Source organism: Eubalaena glacialis, chromosome 8 (assembly GCF_028564815.1).
Source record: "Eubalaena glacialis isolate mEubGla1 chromosome 8, mEubGla1.1.hap2.+ XY, whole genome shotgun sequence".
Classification (NCBI taxonomy): domain Eukaryota; kingdom Metazoa; phylum Chordata; class Mammalia; order Artiodactyla; family Balaenidae; genus Eubalaena; species Eubalaena glacialis.
Window position 1 is genome coordinate 50,632,612 of NC_083723.1, and position 18,347 is coordinate 50,650,958.

An 18,347-nucleotide genomic window follows, 5' to 3' on the forward strand; every position below is an offset into this window, starting at 1 on the left:
GAGAATACTTGTTGGGAGCGTGCCTGGTGCAATGGTCCATATGTGTTTAGCAGATGGTAATTTGAGTCATTATCCCACCAAAGGTCTGAATGGAGACCATCAATGTAATCACTGTTGCTTTCTTTACCATTGTTGTTCATTTAATTTTTCTCATCTCTTTAGGAATTTGCTGACAGCCTCTGCTAGTCTGTTCCTCCCTTATATGAAGGACAGAACAAAGATCCAGTTTGGAAATGAGAGAGGAGGACTAGCGCGTAGCATTGGCTCCATCCACTGATATCTCCCAGAGGTACAGACACGGGATTCATGAAGATGTTGACAAGACTCCAAGTCCTTACCTTAGCTTTGTTTTCAAAGGGACTTTTACTTTCTTTAGGGGACCATAACTTTCTGAGGAGGGAGATTAAAATAGAAGGTGACCTCGTTTTAGGGGGCCTATTTCCTATTAATGAAAAAGGCACTGGAACTGAAGAATGTGGGCGAATCAACGAAGATCGAGGGATCCAACGCCTGGAAGCCATGTTGTTTGCTATCGATGAAATTAACAAAGACAATTACTTGCTCCCAGGAGTGAAGCTGGGGGTTCACATTTTGGATACATGCTCGAGGGATACCTACGCATTAGAGCAATCACTGGAATTTGTCAGGGCTTCTTTGACTAAAGTGGATGAAGCTGAGTATATGTGTCCTGATGGATCCTATGCCATTCAGGAAAATATCCCACTGTTCATTGCAGGGGTCATTGGCGGCTCTTACAGCAGTGTTTCCATACAGGTAAGATTGGCAGTGCTGCTGATAAAACACTGTACCTCTTTGGTTTTATGTCTTGGGAGAACAAGAGGAGAATATCCTAAGAGCTTCATCAATGGATGATATTAGCCATGCAATTGTTCATTGCTATGGGTCTTTGATAATATAGGTTTGCAGACAGAACAGTACTTTAGCAATGAAAATTGTTTAGAGATATATCAGGTAGCTACTGTAGCATAACAAGCTACTCCAAAATTCAGTGACTTAAAACAACAATTACTGATTATCATAGTTTATAAGTCTGAAGACTGGCTGGATTGAGCTGATGAAGGCTAGGTTCAGCTGCAGGTCACTCTGCTCCAAGTTTGTCCCTTATCCTCCACCTGGAATCAGTGAGCTAGCCCGGGCTTGTTTTTCTCAGAGTGATGACAGAGATGCAAGAGAACGCAAATTTAACTGTACAGGCCCCTCCCAAGCTTCTGCATGCCTCACAGCTGTGAACATCCCTCCAGGCAAAGCAACTCACAAGGCTCAGCCCAGAATCAAGGAGCAGGGAAATATGTGCTTACCCACAATACACGTGCCGCTAAGTTACATCACAAAGGATGCGGCTACACGGCAGAGTCATGATTGGAAGTTATCAATACAAGCAAGCACAAGAAAGTACAAAATCACTGAGCTTTATTTTTTTCCACACTAATTTTTTTCCCAAGCATTGTTTTATTCAGAGATAAATTATAAACAATTCTCATGGTATAAACCTGAAAATGTATGCAGAGAAGCCAGATGATTACTACCAAAGAAAAAAAAAGAGGGAACAATTTAGCATGTAACTTAAACTAGATAAAAAGCTGATAATTGGTTCTCATCATTTTGTTAGGGAAAGAAGGAACATAGTAGTCAAACTCTTGCAATGCTCACAGGGTCACAGAATTAGAGGTGGAAAAGAGCTGAGAATTCATCCTGCTCAAACTTCTCCTTTTCCCAAGCCCCAGAAATATTGGTTTCAGGAAAACTCCCATTGGTACGTAGCACATGAACTAGAACTCAGATAGATCTTTTGTACTTTTGGGCTCTTTCAACTGTCCTATGTGATTTCTACATGTCACGTCAATATTTTCCTAGTGAATGTGGCAGTAATAAAAGTCCATAAGATAAGAGGCACATATTGAATACTTTGCCTCCTACCAAATGACTATAATCAAAGCCCCAAGCACTAAAGGAAGTCATAATACACACATGTTGCCTGTATATACCGCCAACCACTTACATTGGTTCTATTTGCACTGGAATAACCTTATTTCTATATCAGAGATTCGTGGCATTTAAAATTCTACCTGCAATTCTGTGCTGTTCTAAATGACTACTGCAAATGTCTTTCCTTCTACAGTGCACACACTCATATTATGAGTAATTAGGATAATCGGTTTTTCATAAACACCCTTTGACTTCATTAGATGGATAGAAAATACTGCACATCTCAAAGCATATCATGTTAATTTTGCCACTGTTTCTATATTTGGATCAGGTAAGATGGAATTTGCTATTTAGGAAGAGAGAACTAAAATATGTATATCTGTCATACTTCAATAATACTTTCACCAGATGAGTGCCAAACATTTTATAAATATTTATATTAGACTCAATATTACCACTAGTGAAGAATTACAAGTATGTCTTTCTGACCTTAGTTTCTCCCAATGCAGTAAATAGCACTCCACAGCAGATGTGTAAATATCTATTTATCCCAAATAATTAACAAACTATGCTAGGCAAATAGATTTTTAATCTAATTTTACTTTTTTATTACCTATAAACTCCTCAAAAGAGGTCAGGTTATCTTAAAAAAAAAAAAAATGTAGGCTATTAAAACCCTGTGCTTGTTCACAAGGGAAAAAGCCACTTCTTAATCATCAAAGGACCTGGCTTATTATTTCACTTATCTGGTCCATATCACTATAAAGTCACAAATGCGGATATGGCTTTTGTCTCCACAATATAAATAAAGAAACCAAAACTATCATGCTATACGGAAAAGGTTTTGGCATCAGCAAGACTGGGGTTTGAATTCCAACCCCAGCATTTACTAGCTTACCTGTAAAATAAGGAAAAACCATCCACTTTAAGAAGTTGTTGAAAGGATACACTGAGAGAATCCGTGGGAAATGCCTTACCAAAAAACTAACAGATTCAATAAACAGTAACTATTATGGCCCTAAAATCATAGGAAAAAGCAGCGGAAGAGCCACATCTAACACCAACTCCGTGGCCAAGCAGCCCCACGAAATCGTTGCTGGTTCCCCATGGGCTTCATCCATCAGTTAATCTATGTAAAGCTCCTTGTGTACGTCCTGCCCTGTTGCAGGGGTTAGAGAGACCCCCGAAGTCGTAGAGAACACAGCCTTGACCTCGAGGAATGTGAATTCTGGGTGTGGGTACAGTACTATCATGAAATAACAGTGACTACAATTCACAATCCATTCATGGGTTTCACAAAGTAAGAAATGACCTTTAGGAAGGTTTTGAGGATGACTGAGAGAATGAAAGTTGCACTAGAGAAAAGCTAATTGAGCCACAGTGTGAATGAAAGGCTGGATCTGAGGAAAACCCATCAGAAAGATATGGCAGATGTCTGTGAGCAAGAGGACAAAGACCTTGACAGGAGTAAGGGGAGAGCTAGAGAAGAAAGGAGAGAGAGGGCTTCACTCCCCGCTCCATGGTCCTCAGGCGCTCAGGCTCTGATTAGACCTCACGCTGGTCCCCTCGGCCAAAGTAAGCAGGAAGGTGGAGCCATCTGTCTACACACTGATCTCCAGGCAGCCTTCCAAGGAACCCTTCACCACAGGGCCTTGCTTCCGGCTAAGCACCATGAATGAGAAGAGGTCTTAGGGGCTCTTATATAGCTGAGAATTTAAGTGTGTTATCCTTGTGAAACACATGTCTTTCAATCAGAATTCTAAAAAAAAAAAAAAAAAAAAATAGTCAACAGCAATCCAAAGCAATAGATTCCTAATGGTGATTTTAAGACACTCTTGTACACAAATGAGAGATATTTTAGAAGAGAGGATTTTTCTGGGGGCCCCTCACACTCACGTACTTTTGTTCCTGGACTGATTCTGATCCTCTACCCTGGTGTCTGGTAACCATGGTGACAGTGTGTAGCCGGTAGCCGCAAAGATCCATGCCCGTCAGTCACCTCTGCCATCCATTTTTAACTCCTTTTGACTTCCTAAATATTTACTGGAAAGTGCCTGTGCTTGAACTAAGCTGGGGGAAGAAAAGAGGGTTAAACTGTAGAAAAAATCTACTAGTACGTAATCCACCACACAATTTCAAAGATTCCACTCATCTAATTGTTGCATCAAGTCCCAAACCACAGCACAGAGTTTTCAGTCACAAAATTGTCTCTTGAGAGACAGAATTATCAAGAGTGATAAAATTTGTGCATCTTCTCTTTTGCGGTTGGCTCAGTTTAGACGTTATCATCTCCCCATTGGGCCTGAATAGCTTTATTGGTGGGAATGCTTCAGGAGGCACTTTTCTCTCCCGTTTCCGCTTCTCTCATTATCTTCCTACTAAAGAAGAATGCTCCTAGAAGTCAGCAGAGGAGATATCCTCTGCTGTATTAGTTCATACAACAGGCAGTTTGCAGATAGCGAAAACTGCATGAAAGGAGAAATTCTTAATGATTTGCTGAGTTAACCTGTATCACCATTGATGAAAATCGGGATATTTTCCCAACACTCTTATTAAGTAAGACAAACCACTCTGTGGTGGTCCCTTGTCTACAGCAACAGGACTGATTTTTAAATTTGGTAATCAATGAAAACTAGCATCAAGATCCTTCTTTATTAGCAAATATACATGGGGTCTATTCACCCCCTCTGGTGAATGAGCTTCTTTTCAAAGCATTTTTAAGACTGTATTCTGCTCTCCTCTATAAGCCTGCAATCCACCCACTTGGGGGGAAGTAGTATTTATTTAAGAAGAGAATCAGATTGGTTGCCTTTAGTGAGGCAATTGTCTACATGGTACTATTCTGAAGCTGTGTTTATGCTTGTGTTTTTTCAAATAGACTGTAGTTAGAGCTCCCAAGTTGTTCAGTCAAAACAAAAAAAAAGTCTCTTGAAATGTTCCCCCAAATGTTCCTCACTCCTTTCAGAGGATGTATATTTCCTCAGTCTTTCTTGCCTTACCAAAGCAAAGTTCAGCTGGAACAACAGGGCAGGCATTAATTGACCCAGTTATTGTTGCGTCCCTGAGTGTTAAAGTGACCTCAGCGACAAAAGGGTATTTGGGTTAGATAGCTCATAAAAAGGGCAGAAGAGAGCCTTGAAAGGATCTTACTACCTCTTTCCCATGCTTGGGAAACAGACCCTTTTTCAGAATTTTTAGCAATAGCCACATCCCAGGAACTCCTGACCCTGGGAGGTGGCCATTGTATCATTTATCATGACATGGATTTGGACATGCCATGCATTGCTCACATCATGTCTCTGAGAAGAATAACTCAAACTAAATCCCTTGCAGTAAGTTTCCCAGATTTTATCTACATGGGGTACGAAGAACAGCCCAAAAAGGCACTCACCACTCTATTATTCCTCCTCCACCTAATTCCACAGTGTGAAAGTAGACCTGTACTGGTCAATTTGTATTAAACATCTCCCTCCCTCAATGATTCATTCCTCCTTTAAATTCAAATGCTGTGGGGAAGAATCACACGTGAATTGTTGTTCTTATTATAGGAGCGTCAGAAAAATAGTTGAAGGACTTGGGGTTACAAAAGGCTTCATACGGTTAGCTGTGTCCGAGTATCACATAGACTACAGAGGGGAAAATAATGTTTTTTCTGTGGATAAATAAATTTAACCTAGAGCAGAGTTTGTCAACGTTGTCACTGTTGGGCTGGATACTCCTGCTGTGTGGAGCTGCCCTGTGCATTGCAGGATGTTTAGCAGCATCACTGGTCCCTCCCCACTGGACTACATGCCAACAGCACCCTAAATTGTGACATCCCAAAATGTTCCTATACACTGCCAAATTACAAAGTTATCCCCCTTTCCCTCTGACAATCACTGATTTAGAGCAGGGCATATTTAGGGCCAACATAAGGAAGAGTTATTAGAAACGATATGATAGTCCTGAAGGAGGAGGATGTAAGGAAATGAGTCCTCGGTCACTGGAGTTTATTTAAACAAAAGCTGGTCTGTAACTGAGGAGACCGAAGCGACATATTAGTATCTGAACTATGTTGCATTTAAGGGCATTTCTTAATTTTATAATTATATGTCGCTCAAGCAAAATACACTATTAGGATGAGTGATTATAAAGGCAGTGTCTAAAACACGAAGCAAAATAAATTACAGACTCTCTTCCATCAGGATTAATTTGAAGAAGTCCAATCAATTGTTACTTCACTTGATTATGGTAGTATTTGTGTGAATTTGGTGAATCAAGCGTCTCAGCTGTGTACTAATTACAACTAGGACACTCATAAAATCATTTTTCATCAGAAAATAAGCATTTATTAAGCTTATATATTTTAGGTTCAGCAAGAACACTATTATGTAGACTCTAGGTAATGTGAAGCAGAGAGCATGCAAAATAAAATTTATAAATATTATTACAAAACAGAAAACAAACTTAGGATTACCCAAGGGGAAAGGGGGGCAGGGATAAATTAGGAGTTTGGGATTAACAGAGACACACTACTATATATAAAAGAGATAAACAACAAGGATCTACTGTATAGCACAGGGAACTATATTAATATCTTGTAATAGCCTACAAGGGACAAGAATCTGAAAAAGAATATCACTTTGCTGTACACCTGAAACACTGTAAATCAACTATACTTCAATAAAAAAATTTGTAAATAGTAGACATCTTATAAGCCCCTGAGGCATCTATAAGCAAATGAGGAAATATCAAATCCATACATAAAACAGGTACAAGTGTAAGACTGGAGAATCAGCTGATGACATAAGTACTAGGAGACCAGAGAGAATGATAGAATGAGCAGAAAGGAACGGAGGTGAAGAAGAAAAAGACTTTTAGATCCATGTGAACAGAGAGCCTGCCTTTGAAGTGTCCCTGGAAAGTTGCTTTCTCGTCTACCGATGTATACTACCTGCTCATTCTTTCCTAAAAAGGAGACCAGTGTTTCTTCCACCTGGAATGCACCGTCCCTTAGCTGTCTGTAGGCCTTGCCAAATCCTTCTCTCCTTCAGTTCTCAGCTCAAACCCTATCCCTTTTGAGAAACGTTGCCCAAGCGCCCACGACCTAAGCACACACTTCCATTACTAGCTTATTAACCATAATTATCCCTTTGCATATTTATTTTCCCATCTAACTATAAGCTACTTGAGTTTGGGAACCACATCTTTTGTCTTTGTGTTGAGGGCACCGAAGACAATGCCTCTACCAGGTTGAGAGTAAATGCTTTTTGAACAAATTGAAAGAACTAACAGAATGATATCCTGCTGCATGTCCAGAAGGCATCCCTAAATGAATCTTGGGTTGCAGATCACAACCACGACCTACCTATTCTAGATCAGTCTGGAAGACCGTAAATGAAAACTCAGCATTTTCCTACAACAGAAAACTGTGTTTGATACAAAAGACAGATGATGTCGCAAAGTGAGCTTGTGGGACAAAAGTCCCCCCACCCTCCCCACCTCCACTGCCTACACGCGTGCCACAAAAGGTGCTTTGATCTGAGAGTAGCAAGGGTTCCACTCTACTTGTCCTTAGACTGACTATTCCCAGAGACAACTACCCGAGACTCAGCATAGCTGGGCACCCAGGGCCATTCCAGATTAGGTTAGAGCCCCATCCTTACTCTAATCAAGCTCTCTGCAGTCTCTCCACATAAAGAATATGCAGAGTGCCGACTAGGCCAGATACCACGCTTGGAGCTAACACAAAAGAGAAGGAAACATCATCCTGTACTTAAGAAAAGCAGAGTGACAGCATTAGAAATCCATTTACCAATCTATCTTTAGCGTCTCTATCACTAGAAAAGTAAAAGTGATAGTTGCCTTTAATGAGTTTAATATTGCAAATACAACAATCACAGCACGGATACAACTACACATTTTTACCATGCCTTCTTAAAAAAGTTCAGCTCAGTGATTACAACTCCGGATGCAGACTACCTCAGATTTATTTGATCATTCATTACCTCTCTCCTCATGTCTACGACTGAGATATGAATAGTACCTCTTTCACTGGGCTATTGCATGAATTAAATGAGAAAATACATGAAAAACAGCAAAAAAAAAAAAAAAATAGCGGTCCACACATAATGAGAATTAAACATTTTAGATTTTAGTAGATATTATCTGTTAGCTTTTTTAACTTTTAACATCTGCAGTGCAAGAGGAGTAGTTCCAAGAGGAATTGAGGTTCATGAAGGTCAAACACCAAGTTCAAGCTTCTACCACTTTACAACATTAAAATCCGGATAGCTTGCCTCCGACACTGCCTCACCCCCTCACGTAGTCTAAGCTTCAGAAAAACCCGACTCAACAGTTATCTCTGATAGAATCTTTTATTTCCTTCCCAGACTTTTCACGCAAAAGCAATCTCACAAAGCTGATGTTTTGAAAACTCTTTCCATTGCTCCTGCTTTTCCTCCTCCAAAAAAGGGCAATGCTGTTCAAGGACTTTATCACAGGGAGAGAGGCAACAGCAAGAGCAATTCAAAAATGCTCTGTTCAGCTGCATAGCACAGGGAGATCAGCTCGGTGCTTTGCGACCACCGACAGGGGTGGGATAGGGAGGGTGGGAGGGAGACGCAAGAGGGAGGAGATCTGGGGATATATGTATACGTGTAGCTGATTCATTTTGTTATACAGCAGAAACTAACACGCACTGTAGAGCAACTATACTCCAATAAAGACGTTAAAAAAATAAAATTAAATTCAAAAATTAAAAATACAATAGCTAAGGGGAAAAAAATGTTTCTGTTAACACTGTTTCATTGTAGAAATTTCTCGCCAGATGTAATTATCTAAGATGCACTATTTCTTTTCCTTTGCTTTGGAGTTAACTTAAATTCTCCTTCTGTCATGTGTTTATTTGGAAACTACTCGTGAAAAACAAGAGATAACTCTCAGGACTACTGTCCACAGGGCAATAGAATGGCCCATGGCTGAGAACCAGCTTCTGTGGTGGTCACACATCTGTGATGGAGGTCATGAGATGAAAATCAAGGGACACAGGCATTCCTGAAAGATCAGCAAGTGTTTCAGAATATGATTACAGACTAATCAGTAAGCTCATCGACATAGGACTGCTGACACGTTCAGTTAAAACAAAGTTGTGATTTTGCTTTAACAATACAAAGTTCTCTTTCTGAATCACCATTAAATATGTGTCTTTTTAATGGAGCAATATGTCCAAGGCTCAGTATTTCAATATGCAAAGAGCCAACACTTAGCAGTTTATAATAATCAAAGTCCATTGATTTAATGTAATAGAAGTGCTTTTACTGGTCTGAGAAAAATGCAGTTGAAAACTTACAGAGTATTTTTCCAATTAATGGACTTGGAAAATCTAAGAATATGTTCCGAAAACACCTGCAGTTAAACTCTAAGTAAACGTTGCTACTCCAGGCGGGATAGCAGTGGGACTTTGAACACGAAAATTGTGCTGTCGCTATTTTTGACATCACCACCTGGTATATTATGGAAATCCCTCTGTTACTAGTGACAAAGTCTTGATTCATGCCAGCTCCTTGACTTTACATTCCCGCAGAGGGAACTGTAACACAGGGGAAAATACAATAGGAAGAACACCTTCAAAAATTACATTCCAAACACAGACCAGGTTTCCTTGCCAAGCGGTCAGAATGGCAAAGCATCTTGAGACACTCGCCATCACTTAATAGGGTCGAATTTGCAGGCCACACATCCCAGGGGCTAGTCGGTCCCTCCCAAGCACTGCGCCTCCAATTTGGGTAGCTGCCATTAGGTTCACAATGAGGCCTCAGAGAATACAAACCATGCTGTTAAGCTCTCCCAGTGTGGAAAACAGATGTGATGGAACACATAATCTACAATTTGCTCAGAATTTTTCTACAAAAAAAAGTAACTTTCGAAATAAAACCACCATGTGCATTAAGCACATATTACCTATGTTGACACAGTAGTTTTAAGGAATATTGTTTATACGAGATTTAAAGAAATGTGACAATGAATACAGGTTGGTGCCATCCAGTGAATTCCAGCCGTTATCAAAGTTTACTTATCTGACTCTCAGTTTCTGTTTCCACCTTGAAGAAAGTCTTCATGCTCTTTTTTCTGAGATGCTTCCAGGAATTTAAAAGTTCTTTAGCCTTTTTATAGTCTCCAACGATGAAAATTACCTATGACCTGCTTCTTTCCAAGAAGAATTCAAGGTGACCTGTAATGACACAAACAGGAGAACAAATTAAGACACGAGTACTTGAGTAATTACCACCAACCAAATAAATGGTTTTAAGTGGACTCAAATTTTATCTAAACCTCTGATCTTGTCCTTTCTATTATTAACTGACTCACTGTTATTTGGATTGCAAGGTCCCTGGCCTTCAAGGACTCACAGCCTGAGTCAGAACGAGTATGTCGTCCATCTGATTACCCTTCCCTGACTCTTTCTTTTCAAGTTGGATGTCATCCACTGTGGCCTTTTTAGAACATAACTGTGGTCATGTCATTCCCTTAATTAAAAATTTTAATGTCTTTTTTATCTCTTAAAGAAGAAGAATTCAAACTCTTTAGCATAGCGTATAAAAAACTTAGCAGTGCAGCCAGAGTCTTTCTATTTTTCCTCACCCTGCTAATCTCTACAGGGCACTGGGTACCCTGATAATATTGAACCATTTGCTGCTCTTAAAGCAAAAGTGCATTTGCCCATCTCTGTCTTTCTGCTCTTCTTTCTGCCTGAAAACTTCCTCTCCCTTCCTCTGCCTGATAACTGTTCACTTTCTCTTCAAGATCAAGTCTAAATGTTACTTCTACATGGGAACCTGCCATGACTCACCTGAACTTGCTCCTTCACCTGTGTTTTAGTATAAGTATGTGTACACTTATCTCAAAATTTTATCCTTGTTATGTTTCTTTGTCCCCAAGAGACTACAACTTCCTAGGAGATAGTGGGGATACATTACTCAGCTTAGGACAACCTAAATTTGAGAATAGCGCCTTGTATAATGAGCACTGATTGAAGTTTGCTGAATGAATGACTGCTGGCTTAGCCGTTCTCATGACCTCCAACACTTTTTGAACCTTAACTATGTGCTAGCCAGTGAGTTACGTGCTTCACATGTGTTATCACTTAATCCTTAAATAAACTCATAAACCAGAGACTACTTAATCCCTTTTTACAGATGAGAAAACTGAAGCTTAAGGAATTAAAATAACTTGCCTAAATTCACGCAGCTAGTGAGAGAAGGGGCTGGTTTGATTCCAGTCCTATGCACCGAATGGTTATACTACTTGCTTTTGTAGCTGCCAGTTCTGTTGAAATAATGAACAGTTAACAGGAAAACCATGAATAACATAGTTCTATTTGCTACAAATAATATGGTATATAGCCCTCTGCCCTAAATTATTGCGAAGGACCTCAGAAATAAATGCTAATCATTTTTTTAAAAATTAAGCTACAGCCCTTAGCTCTTCCCACGCTCACCCAACAGCTTTTGGACCTTGGTTAACAGTCAAAAAGGATAGGAGTGCCTTTTGATTGATAGGACTAAATTTAGCATATTATGTTATACAAGTGACTTCAGGGGCCACAGAAAAATATGGATTAGTTCAACTTGTGGCTCTGTTAAATCCTCAAGAGGCATTGTCAAAAATCAATATCCAAGGCACTAAAGGATATGTTTTTAACAGGTCTGTTGGTGTCAAGTTATCCTTGGAGTCATCCTTTCTCAGGTGTCGCTGGCAAACACTAATGCACGCTGGACCAGATATGAAACAGACCTTCTGATCTTACTGTTAGAGACTGAAATTCAAGCCAGTTCAGTTCCATGATTTCTCTTGAAAGTTAATTCACAGGGGGAAAAGGAACAAAGAGCAGATACAGGCTGATTCAGTGGGCAAAATACCATCTCGTTCCTCTTCTAAGTACCTGCTAAGTCTAGTTGGAAGCAAAGTCATTCCTGAGATGGTGCCTTGTTAGTACGGGAGAAAGACAGACCCTTGTCGAACGTGCGTTTCTTACGATGAGAAACCTGACATGTCTGATGATGCCAGTCTCCCGGAAAAACGTGATCCAAGGGATCCTACATGGTCTGCAAAGCAGTTCAGCCTCAGTGATAAGCGATGAGAACACCTAAATGGCTAACCTTGCTATTCATAAATTCCTTCGTCACAAAGGAAGAAAATGAAAGTGTCTGCCTATCTGAGTTGCAAACCACAGGTGTTGAGTGCAAATATTTCAGGAAAGGGAGGGATAGAAATCAGGGTTACTGAAAGCCATTTATGAAAGTTTCTGCCATGACTAAGGAGTCCTTTGTCTGGAATGTCCCTGCAAAATCATCAGGACTGAGTCATACCATTAATGGGAATGGCAGTGTAAATCTTTGACTAGAGCATTTTTTGTGCTCATGGTATGTAAGAATCAGTGACTTTTGCAGATTAAACTGAGAAAACTGGCATTTGCTACCCACCATTATATGATTTCTTAAATCCAGATTAATCTCTCACCTTCAAACATGGGCTCCAGTCAACTCTTTTCGTGTAAAATATTCCCAGATGTGCTGTAGGCAGTGTGGTCAAAAAAAAAAGTGACTAATCCTTTCTGCAATAACAATATGATTGGCATCCTTTATGGGCAGATAACTCATGTGATGGGAACAGCTTGAATTCCTCAGGCAGTTTCTCAACAACACATCCCCTCCAGTTTCAGTTTAAAATCCAAGCCAATCTGGGATTTTGTACAGCTAATAGTGCCGCTTGATCAATCTGAATAGGAGGGTCACTGAGGTCTCTTCCCATCACAACTTTTAGAACTGGCTTTATGTAATAACATGGGTTATAAGGTAGCAGATGGTTTAAAGTACAGCACTCTTCCGGGCTTATATATAATCACTTAATTAAAAGAATGAAACAAAGCAATCAGCACTGCATGTGTGATAAAACAATTAAAGGTGTAGGCTTATTCTTAGAAAACAGCCCCAAAGCGATATGGAAATAGCATCGAATGCAAAGGCAAACCCATGGAGGTTATTATCAAGTCTCCTAATACCCAGGACAGCAGCAATGGCTTATTTTTCAAATGTATACAGTTCAGCTTTGCAGATAGCACGTTTCTTGGACAATCGCTTTAGTGGGAAACTTATTTCTACTGGACACTGGACGTACATACGCCTTTTTGTCTTCTGTTGAAAAAATAAAATGTTTGGCACTGTGTCACCACAGAAGGCATGACGCTCATGTTTAAAATGGATACATCATGGATGACCTGAATGGGAAGAGTGACCACAGGATGTGGGAGTTCACAGGTGACTCTGAAATTTCCAATTCATATTCCCTTTTTCCACAACCTCAAAGAATAGAGTACCCGAGCTCTTTCCCATAGTTTACATTCTTTTTTTCCCATGATCGAAGCATCACTGAAATGAAGCATGACACCTGGAATTCTAAAGAGTCCCTGTGACTTGCTAAAAAAGGTCGGGAGAAGTAAAACTCCCAAATAAATTGGTCTTTAACTCAAAATTCCCAACAGTGAATAAGGATGGTTTGGATGCCTACAGTAGCATCACTTCACAACTGGCTATTGATTATGGGAAAGACATTCCCAAGAAAGAATAAGAACTGAGCAACTGATGTGAGCGCTGAGTGTTTGGCTGCTTACGTATCTTGTACATAATGCATTTGTCTCCAGAAAAACCTTACCTTATCAGCAGACCTTAGTAAGCGTTCATTTGATGAAGTCTTCCCTTAGGTATATGTTTATGTGATTCCTACTTTAGGTTTATGTGGTTTGAGGACTAAGGCTCCATGGTAAGACCTTAGTTTGTTTTCCTTAAGACAAAAAGGCACCTTTGTAGCTCAAAGGAAATTGGTGCAATGGCCAGATCCAGTTGGCATGATATTGACTTCCTTTTGTATATTCCTAGTTAGTTACACAGAGATAATTTGGAGAAATTGGTTTTAATGGTATGAAAACCTTCGCTTCAGCTACCTCAAGGTCTAAGCCAATTGTCTATGTGTCATCTCATTTTGGTGAAAACTTGACAAGGATTAGTGAAGGATTCACACTGCACAGAATATTGTTTATAGGTAGTGTCTGAGAGGAGCTTTACACTGCTTGCTGGTGGGTAGCTAGTGTGGGGGCGGGGGAGTTCCCACAGAAACATATCCTTGCAATTAGAAAAGGTCACATGAAAGAGCAGCAAGCTATCAACTCATTTATCAACTCATTTATTTAACAAACAATATGGAGCATCTCTCTACTCTGCAAGGCATCGAGGAAACAGAGATTAACAATGTTCATTCCCTGTTTTTCAGAGTTTTCACTCCAGTAGAGGAATTAGTGAATGATCTAGAAGTAACCATACACTTTGATTAGTGCCATGAGGGAAATACATAAAGGAGTGACAGAGTCTCAGAAGATGGGCACACAACTTGGCCTGAAGTGACAAATCAAGGAAGGTTTCTCAGAGAAGGGGCCCTTGAGTGGATTCACTGAACAGACAAGTGGTAAAGGTCATACTAAGCACAAGGAACAACACATGCAAAGGCGCATAGATTTGAGGAAATAACTATATAGAGAAACTATATAGAGCTGAGTTCATTTGGAGGGGAAAATAACGGGAAAATGGTAGCAGAAGTTCAACAGCATGTACCATTGGTTTGGTGGACAACTACTGCTGGTGAAAGCCATCCTAAATAACTCCAGCTTAAAACCGCGAAAATGGGACAAAGACAAAAATACTCATTTCAGACCATAGCATCTACTGGAAAACATACTAGTAGCTGGCCAAGCCTAGCATCTTAAGCGTTTCTCCTCGAGTCAAAAAAAAAAGTCATACATTTGTGACTTGAGAGGTTACAGTGAAAACATTGTACAACCTAGTCTGGAATAAATTCAAACCACCCAGAAAGTGGATACCCCAAGGTGTTTGAACATTGAACATAAAACTATAGTACACGCTACATGCAGAAAGGGTTTCTGCAATACTTGTATGTGGCCTCTCAGGCCCTAGGAAACAACAGGCTCTGCCATAAGGTCTTGGTGTTTCTCACATAAATCATAAAGCCAAACCTGATCATGATATTTATAGCTTGAAGCTTTCAAACTCCCAGCTGAAATGTCCCCTGGTTTCTTAGACAACTGTTCTTATCTCTCTAGATGGTCAGTCAGTAAACAAACGTCTATGGAACCATCTCAAAGTATAGACTGACAAATGAAAAAGTATACTTTTGATAACAAGGAATGATTGCTCATGGTCCTCCAATCGAGGAGTTAGCGCCTTGAGAAGTGAAAAAAGACAGACATACTATAACTTGAAATATATCGTTGCTATATTGTAATGAGAGGAATCCCATACGGCAGAGGCTAAGAGCTTGAATGATGGAATGGATCGAATAAGTGTGGGAAGTTGAGCATAGTGTCAGATGCCTGGGATCAGATCCTGTCTCTATCACCTAGGGGCTCTTCAGCAGGATCCCTAGGTGCTCTGTGCCTCAGTCCCTCAATCTGTAAAATGGGATAATGGCAGTATCAGCCTCATAAGATTGTTATGAGGATTAAAGAAGATAATATATCTACAACAGTAGATCTAAATTCATATATAAAGAGAGCAAACCGCTTAATAATCCCTCTTTGACTTTAGCCCCCCTTGGATTTCTGGTGGACTTTTGCAACATTCAACTTTGCATGTGTATCCTCATTTTTTTCCCTAGTTTTCTTAGTCTTTCTTCACTTGTGTAATTTTAACTTAAATCCACAAACATATCTCTCCCTATGTAATACCACCTTATTGCCAGAGAAGGAGACTAGACCTTTGGAAAAATCAAGAGACTGGGCTCTAATCTTAATTTTTTGCTTATTGGTTGTGTAAATTTTGGAAATTCACTTCACTCTGTGAGCTTCAGTTTCCTCACCTATAAAGTAAAAGGCTTAGATCATCTTCATGGCTTCTTCTAGCTCTAAAATGTAATGATCTTATAGCTTATTTATATCTTTTTCCAAAGTCATTGATAAAAATTTAATCTCACTTGACCACCTCATACAGACTTTCTTCCAAGCTGTTCTCTTTTAGTATATTTAACTTTTTCATCCAATTCCTATCATTTTCCCTTTTTCACAAGAGTCCAAGTAATGCCACCAATACCTGTTGAAGTCACAGGCCATGGCTACAACTCCTCCCTAAATGGTTCAACTAATGTTGAAAAGACTCTAGTGAAACTCATTCTTAGTGAATCCATGCTGATTCCTTGTAACTGTCTTGTTCATTTCTAAGTGCCTGCTTGCTCTCTATTGGAAACTCTATTTTAGAAAATTACCAAACTGTATCATGGTTATTGATTTATATTTATTCCTGATTTATACTTGCTGAATTTGCCCTTACTCCTCCATTTTTACCCTCTGACAGTCCTCCCATTATTGGTTTCTCAGACATTATTAATAATGACTATCTAATTTAATCTGCAATTTCTTCCAGAACTCAGAACTGGAGGCAAACTTAATTGATTACGGCTTTTCTTTTGGTCTTCTCTCCTACTTGGGTGTGAGAGAACTTTTTCATATATTTGCTTCACCATTTCCAGATTAGGAAACATTCTCACTAAGGAGCAAGAAAGACACTGGGCAGTGTCTTTCCTTCACTCTTTTGGAACCAGCTCTCCCATCCAGTGATTCTATCTCTTCTCATCACACTTTCTCCTAAAATGTAATTTAAAAAAAATAACAACAACAACAAAAATCACTCCATTTTCACATTCTGTGCTTTAGTCTCCCTAATCCTCACAGGTTCCTGCCAATCTTTTATGTTGTCCACGAGGCCGCCCAAGGACCTAACACACCTACAACTTTCATCCTCTCACTAGTTCTTTCAACACTCAAATGCCCCATTGGAGCCTAGCAACCCAGTGGTTTCTTTGGAGGTCTTGTCTTTTCTGTCTTATTGAGACTATTATATGTTGTCTGAATTATTTTTTAAGTCTTCATATTGCTCTTAAGCTATATACCTTTTTATTAGAGTTTCTAACCATGAGAAGTATATCTCGACTTTTAAAGTGGTTTTTTCCTAAAGGATATAACTAGATCTTTTTTCCTTCCTCTACTCCTACTAAAACTATAATTGGGTAACTTTCTTCCAAAAGTCCACATTATTTCCCCATCCTAAAACGATCTTTTATTTTTAAAATGATGTCCAATGTAGGAGTCCCCTTATTTCTTCATGGTTTCACAGAAGAAACCATATGGCCAGTAAAGCAAGTCAGGAACATTTCAGATACCCAGTTTTTAGGCAAATGAGACAGGAAACACCCAGCTGACAATTATCTGGCTATCCCCCAACCCTAGTTTTAAGTTTTATGTTAAAAAGGAAGCTCCTAATAGCAATTAGGTGATCCATGGAGTAAACCACAACATTGCTTCAGTTCCTCCCTCCTATTCTTCCTACTTGGGTGTCTTTCTGGGCTTCAGACCTCAGATTCGAAGTCACACAGAAGACAGCAGACAGGAGGTTATGAGAGGAAAGCGATGGTCCTTAAGGTCAAAAGACCTGCTTCTGAATCTTGATTTTGCCCTCACTTTCTAATCATGTCATTATGAACAAGTTTCTTCATCTAGCAGAACTCAGTTTGTGCATCTCTAAAATGGAGAAAACAATATCCATCATAAAAGGCAGTTGTGAATATCAAAGGAGAAAATATACACATAAATACCCAGTACATTAGCAACTGGTTTTACAACAGTATAAATACATTTTGAAAATGCACAAACCAAACAAAGAACTTTATTCTTCTCTAGAAATCAGGTTGGGGTGGGTGAGGGAGGGAAAGGAAGGGAGATTTATAATCTGCTGATTTCTGTGTAGTATTTACTTTTTACATTAAGCATTTTTACTCTTATAATCTAAGGAAACTAGTTTTAAAATGAACAGTTCACCATGACAAAAGGACTTCAACACTTTATTCTATCATTCATTTGCATCACATGTGTTTCTAATGTAACTCTGAACATCATAATTTTGACTGTATGATTGCTCCATGCTATTTAATATAGGTAATACAATTGAGATTATACTTACTTCTTTATGAGTGTTCCATTCTCATGTTTAGCTCACTAAATATGCCTCCTTTTTCTAAAGTAGGCTGTAGTTTCCTCATTAAACACACACACATATAACTATTCTTTTTATTATTGAAGTAGAGTTGATTTATAAATTTGTGTTAGTTTCAGATGTGTAGCAAAGTGATTCAGATATATATGCATATATATATTCTTCTTCAGATTCTTTCCCATGATAGGTTATTACAAGATATTGAATGTAGTTCCCTGAACTACACAGTAGGTCTGTATTGTTTATCTATTTTATATACAGTAGTGTGTATATCAGATAACTACTCTTAAAATGATGGCAATAGTTGCA

General features: G+C 39.2%; 1 protein-coding gene across 2 annotated transcripts in view; it reads left to right on the forward strand.

Moving 5' to 3' along the window:
• The first annotated feature begins 306 nt into the window (after window positions 1-306).
• GRM3 (glutamate metabotropic receptor 3) overlaps window positions 307-18,347 on the forward strand; it is a 102,252-nt gene continuing 84,211 nt past the window's right edge. For both annotated transcript variants that reach the window (XM_061197668.1, XM_061197667.1), the window contains exon 1: window positions 307-774. In XM_061197668.1, coding sequence (XP_061053651.1) covers window positions 307-774 — 468 coding nt within the window. The remainder of the gene's footprint in view (window positions 775-18,347) is intronic.